The sequence below is a fragment of the Panthera leo genome, chromosome C1, assembly GCF_018350215.1.
Source record: "Panthera leo isolate Ple1 chromosome C1, P.leo_Ple1_pat1.1, whole genome shotgun sequence".
Lineage (NCBI taxonomy): Eukaryota > Metazoa > Chordata > Mammalia > Carnivora > Felidae > Panthera > Panthera leo.
In genome coordinates, this window is record NC_056686.1 from 154,178,978 (window position 1) to 154,195,801 (window position 16,824).

The 16,824-nt window shown below is 35.6% G+C and overlaps 1 protein-coding gene across 7 annotated transcripts in view; it reads right to left on the minus strand.

The window, feature by feature from the left end:
* The window catches only part of LOC122226195 (sodium channel protein type 1 subunit alpha), an 82,992-nt gene that overhangs the window by 19,414 nt on the left and 46,754 nt on the right, over positions 1-16,824 (minus strand). For all 7 annotated transcript variants that reach the window (XM_042949014.1, XM_042949012.1, XM_042949015.1 and 4 more), the window contains exons 17-20: positions 8,809-8,929; positions 6,323-6,477; positions 4,411-4,584; positions 1,395-1,517 (exon numbers count right to left, since the gene is read on the minus strand). In XM_042949014.1, coding sequence (XP_042804948.1) covers positions 1,395-1,517; positions 4,411-4,584; positions 6,323-6,477; positions 8,809-8,929 — 573 coding nt within the window. The remainder of the gene's footprint in view (positions 1-1,394; positions 1,518-4,410; positions 4,585-6,322; positions 6,478-8,808; positions 8,930-16,824) is intronic.

Here is a 16,824-nt window from a genome sequence, read left to right on the forward strand (position 1 = left end):
ATACTTTTCTCAAGAACTGAAACTGCCAGTCTGAAACAAAAGAAAGTGACATTTTAAGTGGAAAATAAACTTAATGTTTACATACCCTGGGGAGAATTTCCTTTTACATTTTAGTAAATATGTGAAGATCTCTGTGAGAAATAAAATAAGACTGCATTATATTGTGTTAAATTGTTTCTAATGAGGAAAAAAAACTTTTTATATATGTTAGGGAAATTAAAGACAAGTCTCACGTTCTTAAAAGGTGACATTTACAATAAATTCTATTTTAAAAGAACACAGAAGGCCATCAACAAACCTAGAAAATGTAGATGGAAGTCTTCAGTAAAGCTTAGTTTCCATAAACAACTAAACCTTAGGCAGAAAAAAAAAAAAAGCAATTTTTTTTTTTTTTTTTTTTTTGAATCACACTTAATTCAGTAGCTTTGTTTTGGTAAAAGACTATTTGATTTTTTTAAAGAAGGAACTATTTTTTTTTTATGTTATGCATCTTATACATCAATGCTTCATGAATTTTAAAAAGGTATGGAAAATAGTATGTCAATAATGGCAACATTTTTAACCTGTTATGAATCATTGGGAATGGTTGAATTGAACTCCTTCCTTAAAAGGAGTAGTATAACATTTTGTGTGACTCAAGTGAAATTTGAGTTATGCTTAATTTATGAATCATCTATAGTAATGAATCAAAATGATATTTTCTGTCCATTATGTTATAAATGTTTTAGTTTTGAAAAATTGTGTGGATTTACATATAATCTTTAAGCTACTATTACTATTTATATAAATTAAAATTATTAATGCATTTATAAATTGAGGCCATATTAAACATAAATTTTTTAAAAGTTTAAAATTCAGCCAATATTTAGTATCTACCCTTGACTATATTCAAATAATGCAAACTTTGGCATTATACAGACAAAATTGACATTTAAAAATTTTTTTCCTTTATTCATACGTAGGCACATGTGTGATTCAATTATTTTCAATAAAACTTGTTAAGTACAATTTAGTTCATCACAAATGAGAAGCACGTAATATAGAATTCACTTCAGTTGATTATTATCATATCATTACACCCTAGAACTTTAATAGTTCAGCTGCTTTTTTTGTATATAGGTTTGTAAGGAAACTCCCAAAATGGATTAGGAAATAAAGTCATTTTAATAAGCACAGCAGATAAATGATATTGTATCATTTCAAGGGAGGCCTAAATTCTCTTGCATATCACCCAGAAGTAAATATGCAACAGATTAAATGATAAAGTAGCACTTTTGCAAGGATTTGCCATTCCTTTTGCATGCATGGGTTTTCCTTTTATAAAATTTGATTTAATGTAGTTTAATTTAATTTTGACTACATGTAATACTTCAGGTTCCTTCATTTTTCCTTACCCTCATCCCTTCAAATCGTGATAAGGCTCTTAGAGGTCTCAGAGCTCTTAGTGTCCTGAGAGATTTGATGGCACCAAGTTCTGAATAACCCAAGGCATTTGCTGTTAAACTGACCAATGAAACCTGTGTAAGTAAATAAATAAATTAAATCATCATTCAATTAGTATTTAATATGTAATATAATAAATATGATTTTTGCTTAGAAGATAAATCATTGGGGGTCCCTGGGTGGCTCAGTCGGTTAAATGTCCAACTTTGGCCCAGGTCATGATCTCACGGCTTGCGAGTTCAAGCCCCGCATCGGGTTCTGTGCTGACAGCTCAGAGCCTGGAGCCTCTTCAGATTCTGTCTTTCTCTCTCTCTCTCTGCCCCTCCCCCACTCACACACACACTCTCTCTCTCTCTCTCTCTCTCTCCCCGTCTCTCAAAAATAAATAAACTTAAAAAAATTTTTAAAAGAAGATAAATCATTGCACCTTTTAAAATTTTAAGGAAGTATTTTCAGCTTGATGCAAAGAAAGTAGCTTTCAGTATGTTAATTAAATCTAGCTGAATAAAAAACCTTAAATGTCACGTAATTTATTAATTGCTCAACTAATAAAAAGTTGAATACATTCAACTAAATTTATTACTAATAAATTGGTTGAGCAATTAGAAAAATGATAAAAATTAATTCTAAAAAAGGAAGAAATTGAGGTATAAGAAAATGTCATTGGTTATCCTTTATTTTATTTTATTTTATTTTTAAAATTTATTTATTTATTTTGAGAGAGAGAGAGCAGGGGAGGAGCAGAGAGAGACAGAGACAGAGAGGGAGAGAGAGGGAGAGAGAGAGAGAGAGAGAGAGAGAGAGAGAGAATCCCAAGCAGGCTCCATGCTGTCAGTGTGGAGCCTGTCATGGGGCTCAATCTCATGAACCGTGAAATGATGACCTGAGCCAAAATCAAGATTTGGACGCTTAACTGACTGAGCCACCCAGGCACCCCATATCCGTCCTTTATTTTATTAAGTTGTTGCTGAATTTGGGGTTTTGCATGGTTAGTAATAAAATACAGAAACTGCTAATGTATCAGAAAAAGCGTGAAATCTTAATCCTGCATTGTATGTTCAACTAATTATAACTGATACTCTCAGAAAGCAATAACTTGGCACATTGATTTCACAGTTGATTTTTGAAAGTGATTTTTTTTTGTCTTGCTAAAACCTTCTGTTTTCAATTCCCTAAAGTTTATCCTTATGTAAACAATATAACTTCACATGTGATTCCATCATGAAATTCCTCAAAATTTTCTATGCTAACTTATAGCTTCTGCCATGGTTACCTGGCTGAAAATGGTCACAATAAATCTTTACCAAATAAATAAATCAATGAATTTACATAATTTGTATGAAACACGCAAGTACTAAGAAATAAAAATGTTAGGTGTCTAACTCTCTAAATAAAGACTTTATCAAAACTCCATATCCAAACAGAGTTACAATTTCTTTGGTTTGAAAGTGCCTAGTATAGGACAGGTTCAAAAACATTGGACACTATGTCCAAAATGTGCTATCATTTTTTAATGTTTTTTAAAGAGGGTTATACTGATCCTAATGAGATAATTAAAATAGAATATTGAAAAATAAAAATATTTTTATTGCAAGATGACAAAATTCTCTATAGAATTTTTTTTAAATATATTTCAGGCTATTGAAACTACCATGTTGTATACCTGAAACTGATGTAACATTGCATGTCAACTACAATAAAAAATAAATAAAAATAAAGTGCTTATAATCTGACAATTAAAAAACTCAAATTACAATAATAAATATAATCATCAGTCTTTCACTAAAATTTCAGACATGCAATAATCATAATAGAGAAAAGCAAAGCTCAGGAAGTTTCAAAAAGGTAAAATTATATTTATATTTAAGATGTAGTGTGAAAAATCTGGGGAGTTGAAATATGATATAACTTCTAATGCTTGAAACCTCAATGTTAGAAATATTTTCTTTTGTAATGATGAAGCAATTATTCTTTTGAGGTTTTTCTTAATTTATTCACTTCACAGTAACATTATTAAGCTTTTTAAATAGCTCTGGCTTTGCCTTTGTTCAGAAGTAAAGAGATATAACCTATGAGTGACTTTTAGCTCTAGAAATACTTTCCACAGCAAACCTGCATAGTCCTGCTGGACTATGTCATCTATTATCTTTTATTATCTATTATCTATTATTGTCATTTATTATCTTTTGGGGATAAAACTGTTGCCTACAAAGTCTGCGATATTTCGGACACTTTTCTAAAGCTGAAATTATGTCAAACTGATAGCATGAAACATTTTGCTTAATAAATCTCCAGAGGCAGCCACCTGTTTTAGGGTAGATGAAGTATTATTAATGACTGGGCATGTAAATTCTGTGAAGGGCTGTTTGGTACATTACAGGCCTGTTGCAAGTTGAGTCTACATCCCACGGAAACTCCTGTTGCTGCATGAAGTAGAGCTTTTCCCTACAGTCTGTACACTTTACTGCCTCTAACAGAGTATCATCTATACAATCTACCCTTTAAAAACTTTGCGTAGATCAAAGAGAATTTTTAAAAAAGTGACGGTAGCTCTCACCATCATCAGTGTTTATTGAGTGCCTTTATTACTGTATGTACTAATATCACCATTTTAGAGTCAGGAGCCAAGTAATTTACTCAGTGGCACACAACCCATCAGCGATGGGGCTGGAACTCAAATGCAAGTCTATCTGACTCACAATATAAGGAATTTAAACAACATACCCAAAAGCCACCATAATTCCTTACCACCCCCCCCCCCCCCCCCCCGCCAAGGCTGAACCAATACTAAACTAGCCTATTTCTTCTAAAAACTACAACACTATGATTTGGTGAATTAGTTTACTGTCTATTAAGTAGCATATGCTGTCAACTCAGCACAGTGGTCAGAGATTGACTGTTTTAGAATCAGTATACGGATTAGACAAACTACCACGGAAGTGAGACAAAGATGTGGAGGATACCTACATCAACAATTAAGAAGTCCAGCCAACACCAGGCATTCGTGAAATATGTTTGATAGCCATATGCCACCCATTTTAGAAGCATTTCCAGAATGAAAATATAAGTGAAAACCTTGTCAGCATACTCCAACATTGTCTTAATTGTCTTTCGCTGATCAATATATATGTCTTCAAATGCCTATAAAGAAAAGTGATATATTTTAGCTTTCTAAAGCTAGTATACTCTATGAGCTATTTTTCTGATCATAAACATATTTTCCCTGATTTTATATGTATACATATGACATTCTGTTGGACTAGGAGGGCAGAGGAATAGTAGCTATTGCTGTTTGTTTGTTTTTTTTTTCCTCTCAAAGATCTTTTAATGAATCAGGGGAAAGTTATACTCTCCATCAATATTATAGCCAGAAGAAAGAGGTAAAAGCATAATTCTCATGAATTAATTTGACTTGTTCAGGAAACATCTGATGTTATATCCTGGGGATGGGGATGGTGCCACCCCAACTTGAAGTTACATATTTCTTTTGTTTCATTTCTTATGCTTCCTCCAGTTGATTTTTTTGCCATTAAAAGGTTGAAGAAATAAAAAGTGAAGGTTTATATTTTTCATAAAGCAGAAACTGTAATTGATCATCACATAGCCCAATTTTACTACGTAATTGGGCTCATTTGTCGCCCTCTCCTACATTTTGTTGATAGTTTATGTTTCTTAGCAGAGATGTAGCATGACCATGATAACAAGATGAAAATATTTCCCATTTATGTTGCAATATGTGTCCTTCTAATATGAACTCTTTATACTTTACACCTGAGTCTCACATTCGTTTCAGGGGCAAAAGACTACTTCTTGTCTAAAGTGACATGCAAAATAAGTTTACGTCATCAGAGAATATGCGGGAGAATATAGGCTTATGTTCTAATTATAAACATAAGCTAAAGAAACTTAAGTAATTGTATTTCAATCAGGCAACCTCATTTTATTTGTCATCTCTCTATCTATCTATCTATCTATCTATCTATCATCTATCTTATCAGTCATCTTATGGCTTAAGTATTCTATTTGCGTCAGTGATTTTCTAAAATGTTATCTATATGTTATGCTTTATATTTTTGTAAGTGATTTTCATAAAATATAAATTAATTCGATATAAAAAACATCTTCGTATACAGAGAAACCAATCTTAGGCATGCTGCCCAATATTTTTTTGTTACCAACATTCATTGTTTCTTGAGTAGTGTAAGAACAGTGGACACAATTTAAAAGGGACAAAGAAGTAGTCCCTAAGGACTTAATGACTGTCCATAAAGAGATAATAAGAATACCATTCAGAAACAAGGTTCGTAAGAATTTAGAAGTTATACCATCACAGGGCTTCCTTTACACTGAAGTTGCCATGTTTACTTTCTTATTAAAATATGCGTAATTGAACATTTGTATTCCTTGGTTATAATGAATAAGCTGGAGGGACAAATTTTCTAGGCTACTTAAGAATAAGCAAAAATTAATAAATAGCTTATCAGAAATTATACATATACATAGAAAAATAAATCCAGAAATTAATAGTTGAAACATTAAGTCTATAATCTGGAAGATATGATGTGGGGGTAATTAAAAATGTGTTGAAGACAGGTAGAAGAGAGGGGGTGTGTGGGTATGAGTGGGTGAGTGAATGGATGGTTGGATGGATGTAGAGATGATGTATATTTAAGGAAGAAGTCATAAGTAGAGATAACAGTTTAAGGTTTGGCAAACAGAGGTGATGGCTGACGCCATGAAAATGAAATTGGATGTAGAATGAGGGTTTGGGAAAAAATGCATTGGATACTAAAACAGTGTAATAGAAGGATTAGTAAGTCATCAGTATTAGATTATTTTAAACTTAATATTGTACCACTTTTGCTTAATATTCACTCACCAGAGCACCACTGCTAAGGAGAATCATGAAAACGATGAAGGTCTCAAACCAGTTATGCTCCACTATTCGGAAACACGTTCTTCTCAGGTTCCACCATTGTTTTCCTCTGCCTTCCTCCACACTGATTTGACAACATTTGAATCTTTGTACGCAGCCTGCAAGCATAATATTCAAACAGGAGTCGCTAAAGTAACTTCTCCTCCAATAATATTCTTTGGCATGTCCCTGATTCCTCTTTTCACTACAGTTACCATCTCTACCTTGTTAGGATAATTCTCTAAGTCTGGAGTAATAAGAGCACATTCGTTAGCTGTGCTCCTTGACATTGTGAAAATTATTCAGCCTCTTTAAAGGGTTCCCTGGCTAATAACACCTGCTTTTTCTGCTTCAACTCATTGTCCAAGAGAGAACGTTGTAAAGCACAAATGTAGTCACTCTAGTAAAGGACTTCAAAGTAGAAATTAATAATAAACAGAAAACTTCGTTTTTATTTATTCTATTTATATTTTTTAAAGTTTATTTATTTTGAGAGTCAGAGCATGCAAGCTGGGAAGGGGCAGAGGGAGAGGGAGAGAGAAAATCCCAAGCAGGCTCTGTGCTGTTAGCTCAGATTCTGACATGGGGCTCCAACCCATGAACTGAGAGATCATGACCTGAGCTGAAGTCAAGAGCCTGATGCTTAATCAACAGAGCCACTCAGGCACCCCAGAAAACTTCCTTTTTAAGGAGGTTATGGAATAGTAATGTAGATCTCTCCCGACAATGTTTGTTACTGTTTAGTTTTCTTGTGGTGCTCCTAAAAGAACTCATATAATTTTCAACTTAATTTAGTCCACTAAAATGCTGTTGCTTGGTTCTGCTTTGATTTGTCATTTCCTTCTTTATACTGCTTTACTCACTCAAAAATAAGAATTAAATCAACAGATATCTGCGAATACCTTTGTAAGCATCATGAAAGAAAAAAAATCACTTTTTTTTTAAAAAAAGACAAAAAGAAACAAAAGATACAGAACATGGACCTTGCCACCAAGAACCTTACATTCTTGTTTTCAAGAAAAGATATAAACACAGGAACCCTACCTCAAGACAAAAAAACAAAAAATTAAAAAGAAAAAGTCAAGTATGCTGGAAGAAGAGGGAGATAGGGGAGGAAGAAAGGCAGGGAGGAGAAAAGATAGTAAAGATACATATAATAGTTCAAAACAGAAAGAGGAAATCTCTCACAAGATAATATATGAACAATCATCAGGTGAATTAAATACATATATTTATTATAGCTGTTCAGAGGAATAATAAGCTCTTTTACACCATGGTCAGATGAAAGTCGTTTTGAGAAGGACTTTGGGTGACATGTGGAATTTATATAGGAAATAAAAGGAAACAATGTATATCAGGCCTATGAGGAAGAGATCACTATATAGCAAATATGCAAATATATTCATATCTTTAGTATATGTGCTGCCGAAGTGAGCACTATATTCATATCTTTAAAACTCAAATTCCCAAGAAAATCAGACCATGGGAAATACTAGTCACGGGGAAGACAAAGCTCTTAAACCTATTGTCCATATTGTACGAGGCTCAACCAGCTTAACTGTTCAGGTATCAGGTATGGGGTACTGCTTATTTCCTGCTTCATCCAATGGGCATTGGAAAATGGTGATTTTGTTAAAAAATACAGTTTAGCATTTGCAGCTCATTGAACTTTGTCAGAAAGCTATTTAAAAAAATTTTTTTTTAATGTTTTTATTTTTGAGAAAGAGACAGACAAAGTGTGAGAGTTAGGGAGGGGCAGAGAGAGAGGGAGACACTGAAGAATCTGAAGTGGGCTCTAGGCGCTGAGCTATCAGCACAGAGCCCGATGCGGGGCTGGAACTCAGAAATCCTGAGGTCATGGCCTGAGCCAAAGTCAGGAGCATAACCAACTGAGCCATCCAGGCACCCCCAAAAAACTATTTTAAGGCAAATTCTGTGTACGAGAATTTTGACTAGTATTTAAGGTGCCAACTTATTGTGGGGCACCTGGGTGGCTTAGTCGGTTGAGCGTCTCACTCTTGATTTTGGCTCAGGTCATGATCTCACAGTCATGGAATCAAGCCCCGCGACAGGCTCCCCACTGGGTGTGGAGCCTGCTTAAGATTCTCTCTCTCCCTCTCCCTCTCCCTCTATGCCCCTCTCTCTAGAAATAAAAATAAAAAAGATGCCCACTTATTGTGAAATCACCATTTTACTTTTAAAAATATAAATCAGTCATTTTTTTTATCACATTAAAATATTTTTCTCTATTGCCATGCTCTTTTACACATAATGGGCAGAGATAACCAAAAATAACAATAGATTTGAAAACTGTTAGCCTATTAGTGGTAATTCAAATAGTTCTACTAAAGGTTCTATTATATTATGAATGATCCATCTTGGGTGATCAACAGCTAAAAAACACCCCACATTCTATAAATGGAAGATTAACATGGGGTCATTTTCTTTACCTTCAGTGAAACAGGCTTCAGGTTCAAGGGTTTCCTCAGGTTCCACTACAGGCTGTTCTTCTGCAGGTGCGCCAATGTCTACAGTGCTGCCTTCAGAGGAGCTACTGCTTTCATTAAGTTTCTGTGCATGAGATAGACATAAAAAGTAAATCACTTTAATTTTAGTAATAGCCTAGGAAGAAAAGATTAGTGCTATGAACTGACGTTGGATTCTCCTTGAAGTGAAGAGATTTTAAGTTTAGAGCAAAAGACGGTTTGACTAAGAAAAGGAAGTAAGGAAATGTTATGGTATCCCCTTTTCCATAATTCACATGTAAGCATGAAATCAAATTATTATATTGTGAAGTTACAAATGACCGTCAGAAACATGTATTAAGCAAACCACTCTCCTAAGAATTAGAGAAGCCCCAGAGGGAGGGTGAGGGGTAAGGAAAGTTAATATAACTGTTCTCATTTTACAGATAAGGGAACTGAGGCCCAGGTGAAATAACTTGTCTAATGTTACATAACTAGTAAATGAGAAAGCCAAGATTTGAGGAGAATTATTCCTGAGCCCAAAGCCCATGCTCTGTCATTTGTGTGACCACACTGTTTCTGAAACAGTGTATTGACACCCTGACAATTTTTCCATCAATTTAAAACTGAAAATAATCCATAGAACAAAATAGCAAGATTAGTCTAACAGGTGAAGAGAATCTACAATTCACTCTCGAAGTGAAAAACTCAAACAAAATGAAGACACCTGTTAATACCACAAACTAATGGAATTTTATATAATACAAATATAATGGAATTTTATGTAATGTAAGTATTCAGTATCTTCACGGAAGCTTTTTGGTAGCTGTAGACACGAGTTCTATTTGATTCTTTGTTTACAGCAAATCTGCCAAACTAATTACATCCTTTTCGTAGGGCAAATGCCATAATTATAACTTATGTGCAAGCAATAATAAATCTCTTTGCTATATAGTATTACTTTAACTCACAGGGAAATTTTTTCAAAGGAATACTTGCAAAGTCTTTAGAATTTTGGACAAATCTACCTTTTAACAATCACCGTTCTTCACATATGATGCCAGATATCTGGCTCCATATGAAACTTCATATCCATTACTAAATACCATTGTTAGTTACCTAGATTTCAGATTTACAACGAGCAATTGTGAGTGTTAAGATTAAAATATGTGAACCTACATAACATGAAATTAATTTTATCAAATGCCCAATGGCTCCCTAAATAGCCTCCTCTGAGGTGTCTTGCCTGGATGATGATAAAATAAATTGCTACTTTTTTTTTAGCACAGTTTCTAAAGGTCTAACTAGTTCAGATTTTCTACAGATGAGAGTGCTATTGCCAATACATCAAACTTTATTCTTAAGAATATTCTTTAAAATAAGCTATTGTTGGGGCCCCTGGGTGGCTCAGTCGGTTAAGCATCTGACTTCAGCCCAGGTCATGATCTCATAGTGTGAGCTTGAGCCTCGCGTCAGGCTCTGTGCTGACAGCTCAGAGCCTGGAGCCTGCTTCGATTCTGTCTCCCTCTTTCTCTGCCCCTCCCTAGCTCACGCTCGCACTCTCTCTCTCTGTCAAAAATAAATAAACTTAAAAAAAAAACTATTGTTTGACAACTCAACTTTGTATATGGTACCAGTTACTAGGTATAGACAACGATCTTATAGATGCTTACAAATTAGTTTCCAAACACCTGTCAAGCAATGTAAGTATATTCTACAGTCTGCCTGAACTACTGTTAAGAAAGTAGAAGTGTGCCTAGTGTTACTCAAAATCAACATGCTCTCAAAGTCATGATTTATTTATTTATTTATTTATTTATTTATTTATATTTATAAGTAGACTTCACACCCAGCACAGAGCCCAATGCAGGGCTTGTGCCCACAACTCTAAGATCAAGACCTGAGCTGAGATCAAGAGTCTGATGCCCAACCAAGTGAACCACCCAGGCACCCCCTAAACTTACTCCTTTAACCAAGTTTCTGATTCTGGTTGTTTGTAGTATCATTCTTTGAACAAACGGACTCCAACTCTCATTTATTCTTACTCTTTTCCAATATTGACAGTAATCTACAGTCAGATTTGTTAAATTTCACTTTTGAAATAACCCTTCTCTCATTCTCATCTTCCAAATTCTTATGAGCTTTCTGTTCATCCTTGTCACCTCTTTGGAAAGCTATCCATAATAATTATCACCCTCATTCTAGCCTCACGTAATTCTAGAACTTTGTGGACCATGAAGCCTGCTCTATGCTAGGTGCCCAATAAATATTTGGTGAATGAATACCTCTGTTTCATATTTTATTGCCAGATGAAGCTTTTTGTCTCCAACTTAGCACTCCAACCAAATTTTCCAAATCAGTAGCTGTGCTTAATTTTAGTCAAGGTGAACTTCTTAATGTTTTCTGGCTGTAGCTTATAGTGGTTATTTTTGCCCATCATTGTGGAAGAATAATAATTACTCTCATCTAAACCCCCTTTACCACTTTGCACAACACTTTGGGCCCATACTACTTTTTTTTGTTTTTTTAAATCTAACCTCCCTTTATTCTAATTGACTTACTACATTAACAACAGTTGGCATTCTCTATAAAACACAATGACTGATATGCTTGGTGTGCTGAAATTGCTCGGCTGGTTCTATTGTATCACACCTGTGCATTTCTGCTTTCATCAGGAGAGTTGTTTACTTATCAAGAATAAGTTATGTTTGGGGGCACCTGGTGGCTCAGTCAGTTGAGCATCTAACTCTTGATATTAGCACAGGTCTTGATATTGTGGTGGTGAGATCAAGTCCCTTGTCAGACTCTGTGTGCAGCCTGTTTGGGATTCTCTCTCTCCCTCTCTCTCTGCCCCTCCCTGGCATGCTCTCTCTCTTTCTGTCTTTCTCTCTCTCAAAATAAATAAATAAACATTAACAAAAAATAAGTTATGTTTGTTTTCAAATCAATTTTTACCACTTTAGATTAGCGTAATTGTGTAATTTACTCTTAAATAATTTTATAAAACGAGTGAAAGAAAGTTAGTTGTTGCATCCATAAATACTAAGTTGAATTCATTGCGTAAGTTTAATAAAGGCAAATCTCCCCCAACCATATACATACAAATGAAAACAAAACTTGTAAAATTAGGTGTGAATAATTGTTTTTTAAAAAAGGAGGGGGTACTGGGAATATGCATTTCTGGAAGGACGCTAAATTCAGGTTGCTTCACAAGGTTCTTAAAATCTCTGTCCTTTTTGAAAAAACCTAAACTGGAAATCCTAGATGATAAATTATAAGTGTGGCCCATGCCAAAGTGATGCTGCACAACTGCCAATGATAGCACAGGCTAGAACAAGAGGCCTAAGGTAACATTTTCATGCAAGTATCTATCAGTTTTCAAGATGAAGCAGTTTAATGTTTGAGATCTAGAAGGAATTCCTGTACCTTTCAGGAGTGGGACATGATTGCAAATTAGATTTTATATATTTATTTATTTATTTATTATTAAACAAATTTTTTTAAGTTTTATTTATTTTGAGAGAGACAGAGACAGCATGAGTGGGGGAAGGGGAGAGAGAGAGAGAGAGAGAGAGAGAGAGAGAGAGAGGCAGAGAGAATATCAAGCAGGCTCTGCACTGTCAGCACAGAGCCCAACATGGGGCTCGAACTCATGAAACCATGAGATCATGACCTGAGCTGAAACACAGTCAGAAGCTTAACCGACTGAGCCATGCAGGCGCCCAACAAATTAGACTTAAAAAATTGTATTTGTATTTGGCTTAAATAACTTACATAATCAACATTTTGCAAAGGAAACCTGGTAAGCCGTATCATGGGAGGATAGTCCCCGATTCCCTTACTAGTCAGGGAAATTTGCCCCAACTTTCAAGTCAAAATAAAATCGGATAAACTGACAAGTGAATGTTAGCAAGATCAAACCACAGACAGGTGGGTGCAGGCTAGATAATCTACTAGAGATAAACTATGCTAACCAGAGAGAAATGTCAGTGCTTTTTTTTAGAAGTTTATGTATGATGTAAATCAAGGAGTATTTAAATGTGAGAAAGGAAAGAAAAACAAACAAAATGAAACAGATACAGAAAAAACTGAGCTGAAGTGTTACATGGGAGGCAACGAGGGTTTTGACTGACGAGCTAAATAAAGAACATTAATAAATAAATTTAAAAATTAATGAATTAGATAATAAATGTATTAAATAAAAAATAGATTAGAATACATAAAAACATTAATAAATAAAGGCACCAAGACCTTTCATTCAAACATAAGACCGTTAATTAACAAAGACAAGACAGAAGGGCACCAAGATGAAACTTCAGCATGTAATGCTTTTAGTTCTACTTGGTCAGTGACATACTTCAGAATTTAGAGAAACGGTGTTTTTGCAGATGATGAATTGTACAGTTAAATTCTCAAGCAATAATCATGTAAATGTATAACATTCATTTTGCAGTAAAAGGTGAGTGTCTGTCATTCTTACGGAAGAGAGGCTTCCAACCTATGTTCTGAGGAGACGGAGACGTCAACCTTAGGAGGAAGATAAAGGCCAACCAGGCAAGTTCCAGGCAGAGCAGTTCCATTATCATGTGCTTTACACATTCATGATACATGAAAGAATTTGTTTAAAAAACACAATTGTTGGGGTGCCTGGGTGGCTCAGTCGGTTAAGTTTCTGACTCTTGGTTTGGGGTCAGGTCATGATCTCACAGTTCATGAGATGGAGCCCTGAGTCAGGCTCTGTGCTGACAGCGCAGAGCCTGCTTGGGATCCTCTCTCTCCCCTTCTCTCTGTCCCTCCCCTGCTGCACATGGGCACACCTAGGTGCTCTCTCTCTCAAAATAAATAAATCAATAAACATTAAAAAAAGCCCACAATTGTTAAAAAGTATTCAAAAACTAGAGTTGAATCAAAACCTGGGGAAATGAATGCCCAAATTTAATAAGAAGATACTAAAATGGAAGAAAAAAAAGTGTGGATGAATAATAGGGAAGATTATATGGAATTTAGTAACATGGTTTTCCATGGAAACAAGGTGATAGGTGGAAAAAATTCCTGAGATCTAAGAATCCTAGATAAAAACAACTTGTATGCAAACTAATGCACAGAGATATAAAAACAAAAATAAAACATTTTTAGAATTTGTCACTAACACCACCCCTAACTGGGAGGTTATATCAGTTGGAGAGAGAGTATTTTTGTGGTTTGAGAAAATGAAAGCTCTTTCAGAGGTTTTAGTCTAAAGACCTGAAAAAGGATTGGCAATATGACAAGCAATACGCAACAATATCTCTTCTTTATGTCTGAAAAAATACTTCCCTGGAAGTCCATGGTAGTAGAATTCTGAGTTTGTGTTAGAATTCTGGCCACTGTTGTCACGCCCTCCAATCCTCCCCACCCTTGCATGTGGGCAGGGCCTGTGACTTCCTTCTAGCCAACAGAATATCGTGAAGGTGATGGGCCACCGCTCTCCTGATTATGTTACCCTGAGCTATGTTAGAAACATGCTCCTTTCCCTCTCTTTTTCTCTCAAGAAAAAAAGTAAACTGTTTTAACTTCCTTATGCTAAGTACCAACAACCATGCTTATGTGGGCAGCAGAACGTGAAAGCTGCACTATGTGGAAAACATACACTTCTAATACACTAAATTTTATAAATTATTCTCGTTTTTGTGTTTTTGTATTTTTTTTTTTTTTACTAGAAGTTTATAAGAATCAAAATGGAAAATGACCCTAGAGAACTTTACACATTCAGATTAGAAAACTGGACCTAGATGGTACAACTGGTGTAACTGACCTGGCAAACATACACAGTTAATCTGTTGATAAGTTAGGGTTCAAAACTCCTAACTTAAAAGTTCTTTTTAGGGGCATCTGGGTGACACAATGGTTAAGCGTCTGACTCTTGCTTTGGGCTCAGGTCATGATCTCATGGTCGTGAGATCGAGCCCCGTGTTGGGCTCTGTGCTGATCATGGTGCCTGCTTGGGATTCTCTCTCTCCCTCTCTCTCTGCCCCTCTCATGCTCATTCTCTCTCTTTCTCTCAAAAATAAATAAACTTTAAAAAGTTATTTTTAATTGGACGTGCTGCCTCTGTGTATATTTCATTACCACACATCACTGTACCCATTATGTACATTGTTTTATTTGCATGTATGCAGAAAATATGCATGCATTGTTATCATGTTGCAAGGTTATTCACATATGAAGTAGGTAGATGTTGTAAACTATTTTACACAGCCAGGTCACATCTGTAATTCTCACCATTTCTCAGCTGATCATTCCAAGAACTTTTAAAACAGTCTATGGCCTTCAGTTGAGCCTTTCTTCAATCCATCTGCCAGCAGAAGCTGGTGTGATGCTTTAAGACAAATCACCTTCTGACTAAAATCTACAAAGACTCCCCCTCATTTCTTTGGTGTCTGCTAAAATTCCCTTGTAGGTAGCGGCTCCAGTGGCCCTGCTGCAGAGACTAATAAAGATGTGGTTGGCTCTAAAAAAAAAAAAAAAAAAAAAAAAAAAAAAGCTAACCTAGTTTTTTAGGTTAGTCACCTGTGGGTCACCAACAACCTCATCTTTATACCCCTCTCCTGGATCAGACCATAGTAGTGGGAAGAAAGCCCCTAATAATGGGGGTTCAACCTCTCACTTTCTGTATGGTTTTGCCCAAATAATTCCCTGGGCCAGTCTCTTACACGTAAAATGAAGGAATGATCTCTAAAGTTCTTGTTGTATTGTTCTACCACTCTGTAGTCTTTTAGGAGTTGAAATGATACAAGAGAGATGTGATACTGAAAATGATAAGAAGGCAATGCAGAGAGAAACCTGGACTCAGGGAGAGATACGCAGTAAGTGCTCAGAGTGGGTATGGCTGCTTTGTGCATAGATGAGTCATAGGTGCTGGGTCTGTGTCTAGAAAAATCCCATGATCATCTCTGGGCGAGGATGGGAGAAGCAAAAATAAATGCTACTCCCACCTTGGAAACAGAGAAACCATTCACATGTAACTGGGCTTTTAAGTTAGCTTCTGTACTAGTCCTATGTGCAATATTCATGTAATCACTAAACATTTATTGGGAGATACTATATTCTCAGATTTGAGTTAAGTTTCTGTCTCCTAGAACCCCTTCATCAGCATAGTGAATTATTGCATTATTTATCTGTTTTTGTTTCTTTTCCTTTGCTACTTTGTCCCCCTTTTTATTGGCCAAAGTGAAAAGTACAAAGTATTTTATGGTTACTTTAATATTAATTTATTAAAATTAAGGTTAAAGATTCTTGAGGTTCATTTCAGTTATGTTTTTTTCTTCTGTCAATCATCCTTGTCTTTTGCCTGTTTTTCTACCAGAGTGTTTGTGCTCTTACCAGATTGCAATTGCACTTTATAAATAGAAAATCATTTGAGTTTCCTTAACATGTAATTTTTCCCATTTGTATTAGTTTTCTACTACTGTGTAACAAATTTCCACAAATTTAGCAGCTTCAAACAATACCAATTTATTATCTCACAGTTTCTCTAGGTCAGAAGTCTGGTCCCACATAGCTGGATTCTGTGCTCAGGGTCTCACTGGGACAAGCTAAGGTGTTGACTGGGAATGCAGTTCTCATCTGAGGTTCAAGATCTACCAAACTTATGGGCTATGGGCAGAGTTCATATCCTTGCGGTTTTAAGGCTGAAATTCCTGCTGTCCTGCTAGCTCATGGCCTTGAACCATTCTGTAAGTGGAGGCCACCACACTTCCTTGCCACATAGGCCCCCATAGTCAGTTTTTCTTCCAAGCCACCCAGAGCATCTCTCTCTCCCCAGAGCATCTCTCTCTCCCTCAATTACTCTTACATGACCAGTGGGAGAAAACTGCTCTTAAAGGGTTCATTTGATTAGGTCAGGTACACCAGGATAATCTCCCTTTGGCTATAAACATAACATAATCACAGGAGTGGTACCTCATCATAATCAGATTTCAACTGCACTCATAGGCTGGGGATTACCCAAGGGCAAGAGTC